General features: G+C 38.5%; 2 protein-coding genes across 2 annotated transcripts; one reads left to right on the forward strand and one right to left on the reverse strand.

Moving 5' to 3' along the window:
* Window positions 1-1475: 1475 nt before the first annotated feature.
* On the reverse strand, window positions 1476-13124 carry LOC133420067 (long-chain fatty acid transport protein 2-like). Its single transcript, XM_061709637.1, has 10 exons — window positions 12569-13124; window positions 8981-9190; window positions 8740-8898; window positions 7973-8097; window positions 5222-5416; window positions 4362-4452; window positions 4078-4276; window positions 3406-3503; window positions 3169-3299; window positions 1476-2696 (listed from the first exon to the last, which is right to left on the reverse strand). The coding sequence occupies exons 1-10, from the start codon at window positions 13044-13046 to the stop codon at window positions 2520-2522; spliced, it is 1863 nt and encodes a 620-aa protein (XP_061565621.1). The 5' UTR covers window positions 13047-13124; the 3' UTR covers window positions 1476-2519.
* Window positions 13125-17795: 4671 nt separating this feature from the next.
* On the forward strand, window positions 17796-22043 carry gatm (glycine amidinotransferase (L-arginine:glycine amidinotransferase)). Its single transcript, XM_061740409.1, has 9 exons — window positions 17796-17926; window positions 18709-18927; window positions 19018-19213; window positions 19299-19489; window positions 19718-19855; window positions 20081-20245; window positions 20393-20456; window positions 20538-20654; window positions 20794-22043. The coding sequence occupies exons 1-9, from the start codon at window positions 17858-17860 to the stop codon at window positions 20904-20906; spliced, it is 1272 nt and encodes a 423-aa protein (XP_061596393.1). The 5' UTR covers window positions 17796-17857; the 3' UTR covers window positions 20907-22043.
* Window positions 22044-23507: the final 1464 nt, after the last annotated feature.

Genomic DNA, 23507 nt, shown 5'->3' on the forward strand with positions numbered 1-23507 from the left:
AAATAATGCATATTGAAGCTGCGCTGACCTTGTAGCTTGCAGGTCCTGAGTGGATACAGGAGCATCTACGTCTGGATATCGCAAGAAACACCTCTGCTCTGATCCGTGGGATCCTGGATTAATAATTTGGTTCTTATGCAACCAGTTCCTTTTTATAATCTTGAGTTTATTTTACATTGCACATTGGTCACTGGACATTAGACACAAAATGTATTATCATTTTGAGATGTAAAACATGAATATATGGGATCCATATACATTTTATTTTGTTGTTCATTTTGGTGCTCGTATGTTGGTTGTTAAACTAATTACGGTATATTTTTCATTTGGGTTGTGACTGTTTCAGTTAGTGATATATATATATAATTATATTATGTAATTATTTAAAACTCCATCTGTTGTTTAGTAATTGTCCAGGGTCAGTGTAGTTTATTAACTTTATTAAGTCCAACCCAGAAGGAGAAATGCTCTTAAAATGTAGGAATTATTACTTAAAATTGATTAAGAAAAAAACACTCTTTTTGTCTGAAGAGAGCTGGTATAGGCGCCAGTCAACCCCCTGACCCTGTATAGGATGAAATGGGTATAGATGATGGCTGGATGGATTGATGAAAAATGAAAGAAAGAAAAGATCCTTTTTATGTTTAAATAAAAAGTAGTTGACATAGATGCTGCACTTTTTAAATTAGTAAAATCCATTTATCAGTCTGAAAAAAATACTCTTAGACTCACCTTACAAAACATGAAGACTAAGTAAACTAAATTACAGTTTACTTTTGAGTTATCGAATCAAAGATTAACTTCATCTGAAGCAACAAACGTGTTAAAAAAGAACAAAGTGCAGCTCCAAATTGGTTTCAAAGATTTTTAAAAACTTTGACTCGGACACAATTATTCATTGCGTTTTCTGTATTTAATTGTATTTATTAGTTCTTCTAGTGCTTCAATGATTTACCAGAATAAATACCAATGTTTCGCTTAAGGTTTTTCTCCCACTAGGGGAGTTTTTACCTGCCATTGTTTATGTTATGTTTATGTAATAATTGCTTGGGGGTCATGTTCTGGGTCTCTGGAAAGCGCCTACAGACAACTTCTGTTGTAATAGACGCTATATAGATAAAATTGAATTAAATTGAATTGAATATAGTTTTTTGCTGCACCTACCTTCATAAAATTTGACAGTGATATTCAGCAGCATTAAAGCTGTACTTTCGCTTATACGGACGCACAGCTCTCCCGGCCTCTTGGCCAATCCCTGGTCTTTTTGAGTATGGTCTGGACTGACATAGCCTTTTGTATCTTTTATACAGCTAAATGTGTATATATGTATGTGTATATATATTTATACGATCATTTTTTTAATCTCCTTTTTTGTCTTTTCTTTCTTTGTGAACTGGCAACTGTTTGGTATTTTGGGTCTGTTTTGTTCTCTTTGAAAAAATAAAAAAAGATAATGTTGGAAAAAAAAAAAAGCTGTACTTTCACCATTTGACAAGAAACTTCTGTTTTACATTACTTCAGTTTTGCTGAGAGTTGGACAGTTAGGATGTCCATATCTGAAGGCAATTAGCACAAGAGTCCATGTGCCAAAAATTAAATAAACCCCTCAGCTTTTAATCTGGACCTGAATTTTAAAGTTTGGGTTTCTCCATTACAATCTTTGCACACAAGAGCTTTACTTCCTACATGAATCAGAACATTGACTCACAGCCATGGCAGATAGCTCAACATCAGCATTGGATTTCATTCATGCTCTTTTGGCTGAATGTGAGAAAAACCGCACAGCCAGATTTAAAATACTGATGGAAAAGTTCCTGGGAAAGTGTGGAGGTGGTTATGGAAACTCAATTCCTTTGACTACACTTGGGACAGTCTTTGGCAGCATGAGTATTTGGCTCCATCTGGTGAGTTTTCAGAGTCTGTCACATGTGAAATTTGCATTTGTGTTACAGCAATGGTGGGGGAAAAAAAAAAAGATCACACAAGACAACACACTAAAACTGCTTCTTACAGAGCAAATCTCTTCAATTTACAGTGCTATTTACTGATATTGACATGGAATAAACATTTGATAATAGGCCTATTTTTGTAAATTACAAACCATCACATGAAAAGAAATACAATGTGTTACACTTTGTTTTTCAAGAAGAGTGAATTTTAAAGTTCTTACAGTTCAGCATTTCCCATATTAGTATGTCATGACGGTAATGGGACATACATAACATAACATACCCTTACCAAATAGCAGCGCATACCACACCAATATTATACTGAGTATAAAGTCCAAGTTGCAATGTTCACACTGGAAAGTAGCCACAATGCTCGCAAATGCACCATTTACATTGTATAAACCGATGCTGAACCCCACCCAACACATGAATAAGAATACACCAGCATGACTCTCAAGCATATTTGATCAATTTAAAAAAAGAAAAAGACTGTTGTGTCCCTGAGCTGGAGGTTTATTGTTTGAAAGGAACGCGGTCTGGCTGAGGAGCGCGCATGGCTGCTGAATCTGCTCACAGTTTGATATTTCCTGATATTAAGGCACTATAGAGCTGAACCGTCAGTGGTATGTAGCTCTTAGCATGGTCGTCTAGGATGTAGAGAGGGTCCTGGATACGCTCTGGATCAAAACCTTGCTCCATGAGCTTCATCTTCATCTGCTTAAAAGTCCCAGTGACTTCTAGAACATTCTGGACAGAAGAAACATGCATTTACTCAAGTGGGAATGTGGGAAATGCTTCTTCTCACAACAGAGCAATGCTGAAATTGCTTGAATGGAGCCTAAACACCATTTAGTGTTACCATTTGTATTTTTTATGCAATGGAGAGCATAGAAAAGAGGGGAAGAGTGCAGACAGGGGGGAGTGGATAAAGTGTTTGGAGTTATCTGTGATACGAGAGTAGAAGTATGGTTTAGGCACGTAAAGAGGAGGGATAGTGAATATGTTGGTTGAAGGAAGCTGAGATGGAGTTGCCAGGGGGAAAAGGGCAAGGCCAAAACATTTCTGGATGCGGTGAAAGAGGACATACAGTTGGTTGGTGTGACAGAGGAAGATGCAGAAAATACAGAAAGATAAAGAGATGATCCGATGAGCTAAAGGGAAAAGCAGGAAGCGTAAAAAAAAACAAAAAAAACAGGAAAGTGTGTCTGGAAATAATTACCTGTATCCTTATAAAGCGTGGTCTTGCATATGAGGGCAAGTAGCTAACAACATGGTTATATATTTTACTTCCATCAAACTGTTCATCTTTCTTCACAGTGACAGCTGCCATTCCTGTTCGACCTTCATGCCCTAGAGCAAACAGAACCCAAATGAACCAGTTTATCATCAAACCACTTCCTCTTTTCTGATATTTATAAGTCATATTCCTATCAAACACACAGGAAATGACCATCACCTGGCACTTGGACTCCATAAACGTTGGCTTCTTGGAGACAGTCACAGATCGTCAGGATGTCCGACACCTCCGTTGTTGCCACATTCTCACCTTTCCACCTATGGTCTCAAACAAATTACAACTTTATATCAAATATATTTTTCTTTTCTCTTGATGTAATATTTTAATACATTTTAAGAAAAAATATTTAGCAAAATAAGAGCCTGAGCCCCAACAACAAATGCAAGCTTTTCAACTATTTAAAAGCTTCTTTAAAGGCTAGAAACAGGACATAGTGCATATTGAATGTGTGTTAATGGTGATCTTAACCATTCCATTCAATAAGTGAAAACAAAAAAATCTTTTGTCCTTGGTTTATCAGAGAAACTTCTGTTTTATCATGAACTGCAAAATGTCTTATTTCCATTCACAATGGCTCGTTTATAAGTTGTGCATATAACTCCTGACCCCTTGAGAGTGTATAGATCTGATGTGTTAACAAAAGAGTCACTAACAGCACTGTGGAAAAGAGTAATTTAATGTAATGTCACTTGTAATGCCAACTAGAGCAGCACATTGTCCTGTCTTATGCCAGAGACTCAAATATGAAGTTTCTTTTGATATGCCTCCCCCAACTGGTCAGAAATTGTATTGCACCACAGATTGGCTTTATGATTTACAGCTGTCCCACACCTGAATGTGTCACCAACACGATCCTGAAAGTAAATGAAGTTGTCTTTATCAATCCTCATTAGGTCTCCAGTGTTGAAGTAAAGATCTCCTTTTTTGAGAACATTTTGAAGCTTTTTCCTCTCGGTCTGTTCTTTGTTTTGGGCATATCCGACAAAAGGAGCGATGTCTGTGATCTTTGACACCAGCAGTCCCGTTTCACCTAAACAAAATGCCAAGAAATCCATGAAGATGGCAAACACAAGTTTTAAGTGTCACCCAAAAAGATAATTGCGATTATTCTTCACCTTTGGGTGACTCAATGCAGAGGCCGTTGGCATCTCGGATCAGTTCATCTTTCTCTGTATCATACTTTACAAGAGTGTATGGGAACACTTTCTGCATCAGGAATGAAGAGAATTGTAATTAGAGCCCAATACATTTTTATACCATCAGAATAAACTGACTGTATTCATAACACTGCACTTTTATACTTTTGATATTATATTTTTTATTTAGACTAGCAACATATAGATTAATTATGCCTATGCTCTCTAAGAAAAATATTGTGGAAATTTCTCCTGCATTTTAAGAAGTGCGGATGATACCCAGTTTTTCATCTTCACCAAACCTGACTCCTCCCTTCCTCCATCTTCCCTTATTGACTGCAAAGTTAAAAGTTCAAACCCAATTTGCTTAAATTAAACAGTGATAAAACAGAAATGTCACTCGTCGGTACCAAGGCCTCCATATGCAAACCCCACAGTTTTACTTCCCATTGATAATTTTAGTATCACTCCCTCCCCTAAGATTCTGGGTGTGATCCTCAACAGCACACTTGCCTTCACTTCCTACATAACCCAGGCATCATATTTCCCTCTCTGGGGCATCCATCGCTTACACTGCTGCCATACTGGTTCATTCCACTGGCTCCCACTAACATAATATATCCAATACCAAATATTATTGTTTACCTAGTTGGCTATCCATAACCTTTCTCCTCCGTACCTTGTGGATCTCCTCCACATCTCCATACCTACCTATACTCTCAGATCCTTCTCATCTACTCACCTCACTGCCCCCTCTATTATTTATTTATAATCTATTTCATAAATATGGAAGAGGCTTGACACCTTTAACTTAAAAAAAAAAAAAGACTCAGACTTACCCGGTGCAAAAAATTGACTCGTCCGACAGCTCCAATTTTTCCTGTGTAGTTAACGAATCCCACATTTCCCTCAGTGGAGGCGTAAAACTCTCGAATCTGAATGTTTCCAAAGCGACTGAGAAAGTCTCTCCATATCTCTGCTCTGACACCGTTGCCAATGGCCAGTCTGACGTTGTGGTCCTTGTCATTGTCTCTCTACATGTTGATACACAGATAAAAACAAATTTAGCAGTTTACAAGTACCATAGAAATCATCTGTGTCACACAGTGTTGGAGAAAAGTAAAGCAGTCAAAGAAGTAGAACATGTCCATATTTATTAGCTAGACCTGTGGAAATGAGGTAAACTGTATTTATTGGCCTTTTCAATGAAAAACAAAGTGTAAAAGAGGTCTAAGGAAAAAACAAAAACATCTCTAAACCCTTTAAATGTGAGAGGAAAGTGCATTTAAAGACACTTGTATGATAAAGTACAGTAGATGCTTTGTCATATCCAGACAACATCAAAATAGATGTTTAAGATCATGTAGCCTACTTCCCTCAAGTTTGCCTGATTTGAATCCAGACATAAGAATTTGAGTTGAAATGCCAATTGCCACAATCAAAAATATGTATAAGTTTGGCTGAATAAATACTTGCTACTCGCTTCTTAAAATAATGTGACCCTTAGTTGTACTGTATACAGGAAGATTTGGTTGCTATGTTACTTGATAGGGTGCTCTAAAGTAAAGGCCAGCATCTATTCCTAGTGGTTACCAGATAAAGACAAACCTCCTCTGACTTATTCCGTAACGCAGTAAATTGAGACAGCATTTCATGTGATGCAATTAGATACTCTGAATGGCATACAGGCACTATGTTGTGCAGTGCTCTGAAAAATAAATCAGTCTTATAAAATCTTTCAGACACAAAGTCATTCTGAAAATTCAAAAACGTGTGCTGTATTCTATAAATCAAAACCGCCCAGATATATTGATGCAGAAGGCTGGAACCTGAAAGATGAGATTTATGTTTTCTATTTTGGTAAGCCAGCTGTGCTGTGCTTGGGGAATGTACTGATTTAGAAAGTTCACTCAAGACTGGAACTTGCTGCAGCCAGTTTACGGCCCCCTGCCACTGCTGCTGTCCTTCGAAAGGAGCTTTTACAGTAGTTAAGATGGCAAAGTAGAGGTGTGGTGTCTGGAGCTCCCTGCCAAAGATCCTTCGCAGGCTTGTTTCACACATTCAGACCTCGGGGCTAATGTGTTAAGCCTTTTATCTAGAATTTCAAAAGAAAAAAGAAATACTCTACTGTGTCAAGATAAATTTGAAATTTCCACTAAAATCTTTTGAATACAACTCAAATTCCCCCAAAAGTTGGGACACTGCAAAATTTAAAAAAAACCTACAAAGTCTAATCATTTGCAAATCTCACACCTACATTTTATTCACAGGAGACACATAGAAAACATCAGAAGTTGACAATGAGGAAATTCTGCATCCAAAGAAAAAACATGAGATGATCTTAAATTTAATAGCAGCAACATATCTTAAATAGACTGCGGCAAGGAAATGTTTTGTGTAGCAACCCTCTTCTGCCACACCACGCTATGATAAATGTTTTGGAACTGGGGGGAAGTTTGTTAAAGTTTTGGGGGAAGGCTGGTGTCCCATTCTTGTCTTATACAGCTGCTCAACAGTCCTGTCTACTGGGTCTTCTTTGTCATATTTTTGGTTCATGATGCACCAAAGATTCTCAGCTGCTGATCTTTCAACCGGCTGAGTTTACAGTATACAGTTTGGCACTGAAGGAAGATACAAGCACTTACAAGAAAAAGATGTCATCTGAATGAGAGAATATATTACTTTAAAATCTGTATATACCCTTCTGCAATGATATCTTTTCTACGGATGTGCAAGCAGCCCACTCCATATAGACACCCCCATACCCTAAGAGAAGGAGGCTTTTGAACTGAGTGTTGATAACAATGGTTAGGCTCCTCTCCTCTGAGGCCATAGAGTCCATAATTACCTAAACTAACTTTGTATTTGAATGTATCTGACCACAGAACAATGTTCTCCTTTTACTCAATCCATTTTTCTTCTACAACAGGTTCAGTTCAGAAACAATCCCAGCATCCTCCTCTCCTGCCCCCAGCCAAACAGACGTCCCTTCATCCCTTGACCGACAGCTTCCCTGTCACACCTCAGCTGTCTCAGCTTCCTCCTGAAGTGCTCTCCTACTACCACATCAGGAAATGACTAAAGGATATTAAATAAGACTAATGACGTAGCTAGCAAGATAAATTAAAATGTCAACATGATAGAGCATTTTTTTCCATTCAAAGTATATTTTTTTTAAAACGACTTTCTACACTACAGCAGGCTCTAACGAAGGTTGATGATTTAAAACAACATAACTGTAATTAATAAATTGCATATTGGTTATATACCAATCACATTCTGGCCTTCCAGAGTTTACAATCAGAGACTCTGGGTTACGAGGAAAGGGACGTTAACTTCCTGACAAACCTGAACAAATGCCACCAGTCAGGTTTAAGCTGAAAGTGGCGGCTGTCGCATGTTCATAATGATGCTGCACAAGCTTTTTTCACAAACATGTCCGTATGTAACCCTTAACAGCCTGAACTTATCTGAAATAAATGGCCACAACGACTTACAGAGGTAACAAACTACAGCTTCTTCTTCATAAAAAAATACATTCAGTAATGTATCTTATATATGAAAGTGTGAACAGTTGGAAATAATTTTACCTTCGGTGCACTGCAAAGGTAGCGCATCACCTCTCCAATGTACTGGACAACAGTCACTTTGTATTTCCTGCAGTCATCCCAAAACTGAGAGGCAGAAAACTTCCTTTTTAGAATTATAGTTGACCCTTCAAAATAAGAAACCAAAGAAAACAGACATTACACTTCCAATACAATGTTTTTTTTCAACTGTCTACGAGTTTTGTTTATAAATTCTTTTAAATGAATCTAATACCTTAAATCTTTAACAGTCTATCTACTAAACACTTTGCATTTAATGAATTAACAATACTTGGATTATTGCGTGGCCATATTGCTGACACTGTATGCCAGGGAACTCTGCACAACAGATCTGTGTTTTCTAGGCAGTATTGAATGTTTCCTAATAAGTGTGTATCTCAGAGTGCTTACGCACACAGACAAAAGCCGTGAACTTTAGCCTATTTGGGAAAAAAAACAGTCAGAAAGGATCTGCTCAGATTACTGGTACAGGGTGACAAAAGACCCTTTCACTCGAGTCGGACCAGGGCAGGACAACCAGAGGGAGAGTTGGAGCAAGGGGACCACTTTTGTAGCATGGGCAGTGGGAACAAGTAAAAAAGCAAAAAAAAAGCAAAAAAAAAGCAATTTTATTTGATGTGGTTATCTTCAGGTTTTGTTTGACTTATGGCGTGACATGAAACAGAACACAGGATTCATTCCACAAGGAATCTCATCTAACTAAGTTTTCATCTAATTTGGCTGTCGCAGCAGCCTCTCCATCGTCTCACCCGTTTCAATGGAGCCAATAAAGCCAATAAGAAACCCTGCTGTGTGGTACAGAGGCAGGTTCAGGTAGAAGATGTCTTTTGATGATACGCCATTGGAAGATAAAATAGCCAAAGCTGTTAAAAGGCGGTTCTGGTTGACCAAAGCTGCCTTAGGCAAACCTGTTATAAAAAAGTAAAAAAATATCATTAAAAAAGAAAGATACTACCAAAAACAACAGTACACATGCAGCCTCTCAACTACCAGTGGTTCCAGAGGTGTAAATGTAGACAGCTGGACTTTTGAATGTGATATGTGATCTGAGGGATCGAGGGAGTGCAGCATCTGATGCTTCTTCCACTCTTTCAGAGAAGCTGTCAATTCCAGGGGTGTCGCAGCATTTGCTCATCAGAAGGACGGTGACACCCTGCTCGATCAGTGAAGGCAGCACAGCCTCCACTGCATCCTTTAGCTCTGCAAAGGGAGAGAAAATATATAAATAACAGCTACATACAACTTTTTCAAAAGTGACACAATTTCTAAAGGTCTTGATGAGCTGTCCGTCACGCGTTTTGGTCCAAATACCATAGAGACACAGTACACAAGCTTGTGTTTCCATGTATTTCTACAGCTCTGTTCCTAGCAGAGGTGGATAATCCAGTTGCCATAAAGTAAAAATCTTGTCCAGCAGTTGTTCCAACCAATCACTAAACCAGCCCCTCTGCAGGTAGATGGTAAGTCTGTAGTGAAAACTCCTGGTCTAAATGTACAGGCTGATCCAGAAACATGGCAGGGTTTTTACTCTATGGCACTTGAAATATCCACCTCTGGTTCCTAGTGGGAGGTTTTACAGGTTTTTACAATATTGAACATTTGAAGAGGATTAATAACACATACATGTTATGCAAGAATGTTGAACAATATCTGTTCTTGTCTTAGGACCACTTTAATAAACGTTTTGAGCCACCTCAAATGTTGACAACATTTCCAACCTGGTTCAAAAAATGGTTTTAATCTCCAAAACCTTTTTTTTGTTTGTTTTCTTTATTAAGCAACATATTTATGTAATTTATGTGTAATTAAAAGGCCAGTGGACTTTTGACCAGAGAACGCTTTAGCCAAAGCGGCTTGCGATAATGACGTCATCGTTAGTCATCACTTGAGCTACTAAGCACTTTGCACTGTATTTGACTTCTGAGCATAGTTTATGACCTATTAACAAAGACTAAACAAAAACTAATCATTCATATTTAAAATAGTTTGTTTTTTTTTGGCGTTGTGGTGTTAACTGTACTAACAGGCCGCCATGCCGTGGGTTAACCTGGAAGGGTCAGAGGACAAAGGTTAGAGCCAGCAGCTTGTGCTAACCGAGGCTTGGCTACAGGCTGTGGTCATCTCTGATTTCAGAATACTCTGTTGCATTCCACATATCACTGAAAGACCATGAAATGACCTCCCATAGCTTTCAGCTCCTTCAACTGATCCATGCTGGAGGAGCTGCAGAGCTGCTGGCAAACATCTGCAGCAGAATATCGTGTCTTAAATGGCATTTTGATGACAAAATCAGAAATAACATTACATTCAGCTAAGGCTTTGTTAGCGCAAGCTGTCTGATCTCAGCTAAGATCTGTCTTCACAACCCCAGAACAAAGCGCTCAATCAGAGACCAATAGCCCTGTGGACCAACAGAGCCGGTTGATCCTTGTTTTAGCTATGGCAGCGGTTGTTTCAGTAGCAACACTTAAAACTGATTGATAAGAATGCATACGTTTAATAGCACTATAGGCTAGCGTAGCCTGAGTAAGCCAAGCTAAAATGTTTGATTCACATGAGGTGGGCGTCTTCCAGCCGGCTTTCCAGCCCTGTTCATTCCATCCATTTGTAACATGCTGCTGAGCAGCACGAGGAAAAAGCAGCTTTAAAACTACTCTCCAGAAAACCTATGGGGGACTTTAAGGAGATTTTGTCCAGTAATATACAGTCTAGAGTGCAACTCAATCTCAGGGAGCAGAAAATGCTGCATGATGAGAAGTTGGGTGGAGTATCCAGACTCACACGGGAGTGTTGCAGTAATGCTTGATGCCACGTGTGTTTAATACTGTGGACTGTCCTTTGCTGATGCCTTTGTCATATCAAAACACAACAGATCCTGTGGATTATACAAGAAAGCTGGGTATCACAGTATGACCACATAGTCTGGTCATACAAGTTGGGTTGATAGCGCACAACAATTATCAGTATTTCCATTATTTAGAGTAGACAATACCCTTTAGCCCCTTCTCGCCCATTATTTTGCATGATATCACTGGCCAGTACTATAGGCTGTGTAACTATAAAATTACTGGCTGACACTTATGTCAACAACTGAAAAGTTGAACCTTTCAGCTTCTGATGCAATCAAAGTTTCCATCGCAAACAGATCCACAAGGTTGTTTTATGTCAGTTTTTTATTTGGTTGTCAATTCAGGCATCTAAATAAATGCTGTTGACTGAAAGGACACCCCTCACACACCAATAATGTGTTTGTGAAGTAAAGAGAGCCTAATGGGAACCATTCAAAACCTAGCAATCTCCAGCTAGACAACCAGAAGTTATGAGTAAAAAGATTACATAAAATATTAGAAAACGAACACTGACATCAATCCCGGCCCGACTCAACATGCTTCCCTTAGGCAGGAGACACAGGACCAAACACGCCCACAACTGTAAAAAACGGTTTCTTCCCTCGAGTTGTGAGACTGTTTCTCCTAATCTGCCATGTACACAATACTTTATGGGTAATACCTACAATATGAATTAATGTGCAATTATTACCTCTCATTTGAAATTATGTACAATGCAATTCTTAGTGCAACATCTACTGTACAAATAAATAAATCTCTTTTTTTTTTTATATGCACAATTTCATGAGACCCTGATGTATTGTTGGTGGTATGTTCTAGTCGGAATACCACAGGGTTACCGTAAAAAAAAAGAAGAAAAGAAAAATTAACACGCTCTTGTTTCTAGCCCCTGGTCTATAGGGACAGAGCCAGCATCCAATTCCGATTCCAAGCAACCCATCTTCAGCAGGGTGTGGCTCTTTGGGAATTGGTGTTGAAGTAAATGCAGTAAGAGATTACTTTAGGTGGAGATAAAGATGGGGAGGCTTGTAGTTATACTCTGATCCGGGTCTGTGATGTCATGGTGCCATTGATTTCGAAAGGCTCATATTATATCACATATTTTTAGACTTAAGTGGTTCAAAACAAAGCGAAAGCCTTGTGATATCTCAACATTTTTGGGAGTGTCATCACTCCAGGGACCCAAAAGGATATACAAATTAATTTTCTTGTGATACAGTATGTCCCCTTTAATGTGTAATATATTATCTTACACATATGTCTTCCCTTAATTGCTTCGTTTTTAAATGGTTAAACCACTCTTAAAAATAAAACTATTTTGTAGTTTAAGAAGAGCACCTGAGGGAGCAGTAACCCAATGTTGTTGGGATGATGGCAGACAGTAGTGCAAAAGAAACCGATGCTTTTTTGTCTCAAGTCATGTGAATGATATATGCACATTTATTCAGCAGTTTTTGGTGCAAATTATGACACATTATTTGTGTCCGACCTGAGCTCAAACAAAGGCTTCTCCCACGTAGCAGAACCTGCAGAGATCAGGTCCTAAACAGCATGTCTAAAGGCCGATTTATGGTTCCGCGTTACTCCAACGCAGATGCTACGGCATAGGGTATGCGGGGACACGCACCGTACGTTGCGCGTCGCCGTGTACCCTACGCCGTAGGCTCTGCGTCGATTTAACGCAGACCTTAATTCAGGCTTGACCGACAAGCTGCGCACAGATCCATACCTGGGGCCACTATCACCACTTTTGCGTTGCAGCAGTTAAAGCAGTGCAGGAGAGATTTGGTCCGTATGTTGTAATTCAGCAGGGCGACAGGAGAGCCAAGTTTAGCCAAAGCCAACCAGGTAAACACGAAGTTGGGTTCATTCCCCATGAAAAGGGCGACGGTGTCCCCAGCTGTGTACTCGGGATGAGACTGGAGCGCGTTGGCGATTTGGTTGCTCCTTTTGTCCGTGTCGGTGTAAGTGTAGCTCTCATCTCCAAACACAACGAAGGGCTTCTTTGGATTCGCAGAGGTTTGCTCCAAGAAGCGGTCCAAAACAAAAAAGAGGGGTCTCTTTCTTCGCCTCGCAAGAAATGTGCCCATAATCCGGAGAATGTCCCCAAAATATAGAATGTCCATCCAAACATAAGGGGAAAAAGTTTTGAGGGCGAATGGTACGAAGAGGATTGCTATGATTATTGAAAAGACACACAAGTCCATCGTCGACCTTTTTTTTTTTTAAGTCTGTGAAAGAAAACATGCAGGCTGGGCTGCAAAACGGTGAATGCTGCAAATAGGGATTTTGTGCAGTGGGGCGGAGCATTTACTCAAAAGTACGTGAAGTTCCAAGAAAAAGTCACATTTTCTGTTGTTGGGGAACATATATATTTAAGCCTTTGCAGGAGGTAGCAAGAACTAAAACATACATTAAAAAGGGCCAAACATCATTTGGGTTTGTCTAAAGCACGGTTCCTTCCCATCAGTTTAGCCAATCATATTGTAATCATTATCTAAATATTTACATTTTTGTCAGTAGAAAACTATTAGGCCTATGCACCTTATTTGATGTGGTCTTTTTCTGGGAGGTAGTGTGCCGGACAGTAAAGGTCCATGTGTAAGTTTACTTTGATCTACAATAAGAAAAACTTTAATTGAGAGAAATTGTTTGTGTTTATTTCTAACAAAGTGTCTTCTTTCTCAAATCAACAAGCACGCAGGTTAAGAACACCTAACACTATCAAGCAATGCAAAATCAATCAAGACTTTTTCCATACAGTTAAAAGATGTCAAATATAGTAATAAATAGAGGTCAGTTCAGTTTTATTCTGGACATCTGAAGACACCCACAAGTGTCTGGTATCAAGATATTAGCAGTATCGGAGACTCTTCACTCTGTCAGTTTGGATTGTTTCGCTCAGTTGCAATCAGATTGGTATCTTGGAAGTCTGGAGACCAAATGTACACCTCAGACTCATATTCTGTGCGTTCATTGCTTCCTAATAAAGTTATTGAGGAGCTACAGGAGTACAGCTACTGAAGTGAAATGGTGTTGCCATGCTGGGGGATTTATCAGTCTGCACACAGTTTTAGTTAAGTGGCAAGTGCCAAAATAGTATATGAATGCCAGCACATTACCTGTCAGTGGTCATAGTGTTTTGGATGATTGGCTTCTATATAAAGTAAACATAGCTGTTGAGGCAAAGTCCACAGCAGCTTAAGAAGAAACAAACTAGAGCAGACAGAAATGTGGAAGAGCAAAAGGTCTGACAAGGACTGGAATTTAAAACTGAAGCATAACCATTAATATGTATGCAGACAAAAAAAAAAAAAAAAAACTGAAGCATAAAAGCATGACATTTTACATCCCCAAGTTGCAAAATATTGGGATACTGTTTAAAATGTAAACAAAATCAGAATGCAATAATTTTCAAATCCCATAAACCCATATTTTATCCCCACTAGAAATTGAACAACATATCAAATGTTGAAACTGAAACATGTTGACCCTTCATGGAAAATATTAGCTCATTTTGAATATGACAGCAGCAACACCTCTTAAAAAAGTTAGAACTGGTGGTTTTTACTGTTGTGTGGCATCTCTTCTTCTTTTAACAGCTATCTGGGAAGTGAGGAGACCAATTTCTAGAGTTTGAGGACAATAATGTTGTCCCATTCTTGCAGGAATCTAGCTACTCAGAGTCCTGAACCTTTGTTGCTGGATTTCTTTCTTTTTTTTTTATAATGCTGTAAATGTTTTCTATTGGTGAAAGGTCTAAACTGCAGACAGACCAGTTCAGCACCTGGAAATGAAATGGCAAAATGTGTCAGTTTTGACATCTGATCACCCTGTTCTGTTTTTATTTGCATTTTACACAATTTCCCCAATTTCTTGGAATTTGGGTTGTAGTTCACACTTGGTGTCACTCATGAGCCAAGAGCTTTATGTGTGTTTTTTCCACAAAATATACAGTATTTCATCTAGTTAGTTACACCTGACTTCAACTAAATTGAATGTAACAAAGCAAACAAAGTAAGGTTGCACTTTAAAGCGTGGTGGAGAAACATAATTTGGTACAGTAACTTTACATAAAGTTTGACCTCAAACCAGAAAGCACAGTCAGTGTGAGAAAAATATTCTTGCTTGCTTTCAGGAAAAGCTAATGAGTAAAGATTAAACAAATCCTGATTACTGCCCTCATGCACCAGCTTAAACACAAAGAAGACCTCAGTCTTTTAGTTTCAAATTCCTGCAGGTGGCACTCTTTTCTTTGTTTTTGTTTTACCTCTATTCTTTGCCACCAAACAATAGTAGCTGCTGAAGACCATAGATTGGCAACCACAACACTTTAAATAACTTGTAAACATGGACTCACAAGTAAACTAAGTTGAGCTTCAAATAAATAGCTTTTAGTACAATTTTTAGGTTCAACTAAAAGAAATGAAACGGGATGTAGTGACAGGACAAGAACCAATGAAATACAGAATATTTTCTTGCTTTAGTATGTGACATCTAGTTTCAATGCACGTCTTAACATACCTTTTTTCAATAGATATTCTTATACGTTTTTTTTAAATGAGAAAAACACAATTCTGGGCTGCCTTAACCAGCTAGTTAAATTACTTTTTGGAAGTTTCACTATTATTTGTGGCACTATAAACTGTTTTAGTCAGAGTAACTTTAGTGGACAGTCAACTTTGTTTTCCAGTCATCTCTGTTTAACGGACTTTGAAGGGTCAGTCCTTTATTGGTCACAGTCGTCTCAGTTCAAATGTCAGCTTCTAAACTCAATATCCAATTCCAATTTTTGAAGAATATACAAATATTTTCTTATTTTCTCTTAAAAAGGCTACAAGTTACAACAAAATCAATTAAACATACTTTAAATTGTAAAACCGAACTAAAACACATTAATCTGATCTAAAAATGGTGATATTTTTAGGGGAAGATAAAAGATGATTGGCGTGTGTTTCGTTTGTATTTCATAGCCAAATTCTTTCACTTACAAATGACTTTCTTGCACCACTTTAATTATAAAATGTGTTCTGCAATCACATTTTCAAAATACTTGGACAGCTGAAATTGTAACTAGATGAAAGCTACAATGCAATATTAGCAAAGAACTCTACTTTGTGAATGATTATATTTCATTTTATTAATCCATTGTTAATTGACAACATTTCATATGTTCAAAAAGGTTATGTTTGTATGTATGTATGTATGTATGTATGTATGTATGTATGTATGTATGTATGTATGTATGTATGTATGTATGTATGTATGTATGTATGTATGTATGTATGTATGTATGTACAAACATATGTATGCACATACGTATGTATGCACGTATGTACGTATGTACATATGTCTTTCTGAAAATAAAATATTACCAATTTTGCTTGATATGATATGATATCTTCACAGCTCAGCAGAGAACACTCAAAGTATTGACGTATTAAGACACAAAAAAGCCAGTGGGTGACTTCCTACAGGTTAGTTTAGTGCCTTTAAACCTCAGGCTGTCGCAGTAATTAAGTAAGGTCACACTAGAAAGAGATTGTCTTGATGGTAGGAAATGTTAATCTAAAGTATTTACATATTATTCAGTATTAATGGACCTTTAGAAATTGTGCAAAACACACAAAGTTATAGATAGCACAAATACACAGTATGTGCACATAATAAGTCATGTGATCCTTCTCTCTTTGTCACAGAAGACACAGCGGCAATTTAATCCATCTTAAATGAGCTTACCGGTACATATGATTTTTTTTTTTTTTATTTGTGAAAGAAGCAATAAACTAATACTGCCAAATGTCACTCCACGCAATGATTCACACCACAGAAGTACAGCCTCAAACACAACACCAGTCATTCATGCAGATCTCTGGACATTTCAACCACCCTCCAACTTTCCAACATTTTGTAAATCCCTTTCCCTTCAGGCATGTGTTTCATTTTGGTACAACCAGTGCAACCTATGTGTTGATGTATGAGTTTTCTGTCTGGTGTTTTGACATCTTTCTTGGTCTACCTGTAGGTTTCCCTTTTAAAACCTTTCAATTTTTCTTTGCACTTCTAATTCCAGATACAGTTGACGAGGACCATCCAACATCGTTTGCCTCTCTCAACAGACACCTCAGCCAGCTGGAGTCCAAATACTACTTTTCATATTTAAATCTTAACAGTTATTTGATTTAGAAACACAAATTAAGTCTATAACCTTTTTTTTCGTGTTATCTCATAAAATGTCTCTCAATTTCACTTGGAAAAATATATTACTAGAGTTTTGTTTCTTCTGTCTTTTTTCCAAGAGTACAAGAAAATATCAGCAGCCAGTTTGTCTGCAGATTGTGAAACTCCTGTGAGCACAGTCCAGTAACGCATGTGGTGTTACAGCCGCCACATGACTCTATCACATTGATTATGTCAGGCCTTTGCTTAACCTCTTTCCTGCATTTTCTGTGTCTCAAACTGTTATCACCTTGAATATAATATAGCCGAATTAATTCAAAAACAGAGGACCAGGTAAGACAATGTGAACCCCCTGGAAGAGCCAAACTTTGACTAGAAATGGCTGTTTCTGCATTATTATTCAATACATTTTCCCATCTTTTTCTATGATTTTAAACATATTTTTTTAATAAGAAATAATCTAGGAGAAATAATCCTGGATTTAAATGAGTGATTAAATATATCAAATCACTAAAATGTTGCTTTTGAGGTAGAAAGGCCACTACAAAAACTGCAATGAAAACTTTTCTCTATATCTCCATATCTTCAGATGTTCTACTTGCAAACTTTTAACGCTCCTGCTCGAGTTGATAAGAATTTGCTGGCGTAAGGGATTGTGTTTCAGAAATGCTTTTTCTCAAGTCACGTTGCATCACTGCACGAAAGCGACCAATGGTCGAAGAGTCACGTAGTCCCCCTGCTATAAAGTTGGCTGTGAGCTGAGGAGTCTCCGCTCACGAGCAAACTGAGAGGGGGATCCTGCGCTGAAGTTTGATTTCACTCTTTATTTCTGCGGACAATGCTGCGAGTTAGATGCCTGAGAGGAGGCAGCAGAGGGGCCGAGGCTGCCCATCTGATCGGAGCCATGGTTTGTATTGTGGTGGTTTTATGTTTTTTATTTCCAGTTTTTTTTATTTCTTTATTTAGCAAAATATATCTTTTATTTTATTTTTGTTAAAAAGCACACGTCAGTGAATAAAGACATTCATTTCGACCTTTCCTTCACTGGGTTACATCTGAGTTAATTAAGACCAGCTTAATTGATTTATTGATTTGCTTGCCTGATTAGGCGTTGGAGCTTCTTAATATACAGAAGCATTGAGGGGGGAAAAAATCAATATGATGGATTTTTTAGTGGAAAGGAAAGAAAAAAGAAACCTTATTAACACAGGTAATTTCAAAGAAATCTAACTTCCAGGGAGTGATCTGATTTTCCTGACTGCAGAGTTTCTTTTCCCTTTTCCTTCTGAGTGACGGTGAACAGCTGTTTGGCGCAAATGCGTTCTCAAACTCATTGACATCGGAGCTGGTTGTGAGCCAGTTGAGGCCAGACTGGTCTATCTGAGGAGATAAGGCTTCTTAATAACACGTGTACCCTGGCATCAAACCAATCTATCTCATTGAAAGCATCTAAAAATGTCTGAAAAATGCATCTTATCACTTTCCACTTTTTTTCCCCTATTGTATTTGAATGTACCAAGCCATTTTATGCAGCTATCACCTGTAGTTTCAAATCCAACAAAATGACTAAATGTGTTCTTGCAAAAAAAAACAAACAAGTGTATTAAAAAGCTATTAACTATCTAATATTTGACTTTAACATGGAGCATTTATCCACAGCATGGAAATGACCCATTTCTCCCTCCTCAGCTTGGCCGGTCAGTTGCTGGCTGGGCCCAAAGGGCCTTCCAGAGCACTTCAAGTGCTGCAGTTGCACAACCCCAGCGTGCAGCTGAAGAGGAACATGTTACTGCGCCTGCTCTGCAGGAATGTCCTGTCTGCAGCTACAACGAATGGGACCCTCTTGAGGAGGTGATTGTGGGTCGAGCTGAAAATGCCCACATCCCTCCTTTCACCGTGGAAGTGAAAGTAAGCTTCATGACATGATTTATTTGAATTATGCAAGATGTGCATGGGTGACAGTGCTATTACTGTGTTTTTTTGTATATATTTCCACAGGCTAACACATATGAGAAGTACTGGCCCTTCTACCAGAAGTATGGGGGTCAGTTGTTTCCTGCGGACCACTTGAAAAAAGCTGTTGCTGAGATTGAAGATATGTGCAATATTCTCCATCACGAGGGCGTGACTGTGAGAAGGCCAGAACCTATCGACTGGTCCATGGAATACAAAACTCCAGATTTCACATCAAAAGGTACAATGACACATGATGCAAAGGGAATATTGGGCATTTGCAGGTGACGGAGGATCTTCATGGATCAATGTTGAATGTGTTACAGGAATGTATGCTGCTATGCCCAGAGACATCCTAATGGTTGTAGGAAATGAAATCATTGAGGCTCCTATGGCCTGGAGGGCTCGTTTCTTTGAGTACCGCGCCTACAGGCCTCTGATCAAAGAATACTTCAGAAAAGGTGCTAAATGGACCACTGCTCCAAAACCCACAATGGCTGATGAGCTGTATGATCAGGTGAGCATGCCAAGGTGGCTGTTGCTAAATACCAAAGGCACCCAGTTAAGTGTTTTGAGTGCAGACTATGTTGGACTAATGTTTATGAAAGCTCTTTATTAAAATTTCCCTCATTAGGTTATTTATATCACCTCTGAAATCTGATTTTTAATCATACTTCCCAAGAAAAGACTACTTTATGGCTTAATTGCTTCAGTGTAAATAATTATCATTTTTTTAATAATTCAGGACTATCCCATCCGCACAGTGGAGGACAGACACCAGCTGGCGGCCCAGGGGAAGTTTGTGACCACAGAACACGAGCCTTGTTTCGACGCTGCTGATTTTATCCGAGCTGGGAGGGACCTTTTTGTCCAGAGGAGTCAGGTATGACGTATATCTGCTATCTCATATATGCTATGCTATCTCATAGGGTCGTGTACTGTATGTACTTAACTGTCAGCCATATGCAGCATGCAGAAGTCACACTAGATAAACTTACTTTTTTACTAACTTCACTTGCAGATATTAGAATGCTGCTCTGCAGAGTTTAAGAATGTACATCTCACCATTCATCTCAGTTAAAACTCTGAAATCTCTGTTCTTTTTCAGGTTACAAATTTCATGGGAATTGAGTGGATGCGCCGTCATCTGGCCCCAGATTATAAGATCCACATCATTTCATTCAAGGACCCTAACCCCATGCACATCGATGCCACGTTTAACATCATTGGTCCGGGGCTGGTGCTGTCAAATCCTGATCGCCCATGTCGCCAGGTATTGTAAGACATCACTGCTGACTTCTGCTAGTGTGCTTTCATCCAGAAGGCCTGCTGTGCTGCCCTCCTGTGGAGGCAAAAAAAAACAACAACATAAAAAACACGGTCACGCTGATTCCCCACAACTCTTTGCTCTTCATCTCAGATTGACATGTTCAAGAAGGCGGGCTGGACTATTGTGAAGCCTCCAACACCTCTGATTCCTGATGGTGAGTACTTAAACTAAAACTTTTTATGCATAAAGAAGTAATTTGATTTTTTTACTCAAAAAGACAACTCTTTCTGAACAGACCACCCATTGTGGATGTCTTCTAAATGGCTGTCCATGAATGTTCTGATGTTGGATGAGAAACGCGTTATGGTAGACGCCAATGAAGCCACCATCCAGAAGATGTTTGAGAACCTTGGTGAGGGAAAAGTGATTCCAGCTTGTTTTAATTCCTATTAAAAAATATTTATGATACTGCCGTCCATCTACATTGACATACTTGCCAGAAACAAAAGCTGTTGTGTGACTTCAATGTATAAATTATGTGCTTTTTGCAGGTATCAAGACCATAAAGGTGAACATTCGCCATGCCAACTCCTTGGGAGGCGGCTTCCACTGCTGGACAACCGATGTCCGCCGCCGTGGTACCCTCCAGTCCTACTTCCAGTAGCCGTGCCAGAAAATAGGCAGTTTATATTGAGCTTTGAAAGCTAAAGGCTCAATCCGGAATCTTTATTTCCTAAATCAATCAACAATGTCCCCATTGTAGATGGGTGGAGCTAGCTTGTATGAAGAAAAGTGCCAATTCAACCGTGTGTTTCTTCAAACGTGTGTGAAATGAATAACAATGGGGCAGTCTAGGTAGGAGGCCACCAAAGCCACTTTTCCGGATTGTGCCTTTTGTGTCAGAAATTAACATTTATGAATGGTTTTGATTTGACATTGCTGTGCATCAGGGTGCTTTTGCAGAGCTTTGTTTGGGGATAAATAATATATCCATGCTCAGTATCAACTATCAACAACCGAGCATCCCTTTAATTCAGTCAGTCATCTCAATATTAACTGCATTTCTGGCCTGGTTATTGTGAAGATGAAGTGTTAATGGCTTATTCATCCAAAAGCCAAAGCTGTGAGGACAAGGTACAATTTGGTATGTGAATGTCATCAAACTAGGGCACAGGAGGTGTGACTCCACCTCCTCAAGAAGACTCAGGGTGGTTTTCATTATATCAACTTCCTTTCCTGCTTCCTTTCATCTTTTCTCCTGTTATCTGGGAATTGTTCTCCATCCGCCGTTACAGAGGATCTTCTAATCCCATAAACGTCTCACTGAGCAGTATCCTTCGATGCATCTGTCTGTCTCTCATCATCTCAGACGGAGCTGACAGGAAAAGACAGTTTGGAAGGAAGTAAAGAAAAATGTTAGCATAATGAAAACCGCCCTCAGAAACCACAATTCTAACATTTTATTGTCCAAACGTTTGTTTTATTAAAATACATGTATAGAACTTGTATGTAGGTCATAAAACAATTTTAACTTATCACTAGATTATTATTTTGTAAAGAAAAATTCAGTCAATGGAACAGAGACGGTTCTATTTATATTTTTGCAAGTTTTTATTGGATTTCCCAGCAATTCATGTTTTTTATATATATTTACTATGCAGCCCATATCAGATTTTGTATACCTTTTGCCTCTGCTGTTTTCTCTTATTACAAGCCTGGGCCAGTTACATGCTCCTAGTAAAGCTCATAGAAACCTCATGGATGCTTTTTAGTGCAAAATAAAACTGCTTTAAGAGTGAAAGATGTTTTGTTGTGATCATTTGTTCCTCATGACTCTTTGGTGCCTGTAGACAGAGATGTGACGACCTTAATATCTATTTTCAAGGAAAGTTGTGGAATACAAGTACCGATTTGCTTTATGTGAGGCTATTAAATGTAATTAAATGATTTGCTTCTATCAGCCTTTGTTTGTTTTGAATAAGTTACACTCTTTCTTTTTTGCTGTTGGGAAAGGAAATTAAGTCTTTTGGCTTATTTGAGTCAAAGCATGAACTTTAGCAACAAGATAAAAGTTCTATAGTAATCCATAAAGGATCATATGTTGCATTAAAGTCTCAGTGTACTCTTCAGTATCAACCTCATCATCATAGAACGGTAAAAGACCTTAGCCTAGGACACTCATCTCCATACCTTCACACTCCAGACTTTTGGGAGCTGTCGCCGATAAAAGTCTAGATAACCTAAACCTGTCAATCCATTATCAATACCCGCTTATTCATACTCAGGGTTACCAAAAACCAGCTCCTTTCAGACAAAAGGTAGAGATACCAAGATGGGTTGCCAGCCTTAAGAACAAGCACACTCCACACAGAAAGATCCCTGCCACTAGTTGAACAAGGAACCTTCTTGCCGTGAGACGACAGTGCACACCACTCTGTGCTGCCCGTAGTTTAGGTCAGTGCTCCCCACTTCCTGTCCTTGAAGGCCACCATTGTCCACCTTTTAGATGTTTTCTGCTCCAGCCCACCTGTCGCAAATACTGTAAATGGTTAATTGATAAACTTTATGCAGACCTTGATGACAAGCTAGTGGTGGTGATTTTATTTGAGTCAGATGTGTTTGAACAGGGAAACTTCTAAAACATGCAGGCCAGCAGCATGTTAAAACTGGAATTATAAAAACTGGTCTAGATCTTTTTAATCTTTGGTTCAGATCACATTTGGCGTCCATTTCCTCCAAATAAAAAAAAAGATCTGAAATACCGATGAATCAGACTACCGGTATATGTGTTTCGACTGCATGGTAGTCCATCCCAGATGCCTCTGATACCAACCCCACCTCTACAAGGTTAACATCAGACTTTTTTTTTTGATGCACAGAAAAGTTTTAAGCGTATTTGTAAATGGAGTTTCTTTCATTATTGTTTAACAATAATGCCCACGTGGCCTTTACAGACTGAAATTTCTGCATATATATATATATACATATATACAGTATATACATATTCAGTTATGTGCAGCACTTTGTCTCAGCTGTGTTCGTTTTAACTGCTTTATAAATAAAGCTGGTATGTTATATAATCCCAGGAAAAGGAAAAAGCCAAAAGAAATTAAAGTATTTGAACAAAATAAATCAATGGAAGAAATAAGAGTAAATGAATAGTGTTAAGCAACAATCTCTTCTTTTTTTCTTCCTATTCTCATTTTTCATATCATCCAAACTTTTTCTAATTTGGGTTTGTAAAAGATAAGGCAACACAGATGTA

Source organism: Cololabis saira, chromosome 2 (genome assembly GCF_033807715.1).
Source record: "Cololabis saira isolate AMF1-May2022 chromosome 2, fColSai1.1, whole genome shotgun sequence".
Taxonomy (NCBI): Eukaryota; Metazoa; Chordata; class Actinopteri; order Beloniformes; family Belonidae; genus Cololabis; species Cololabis saira.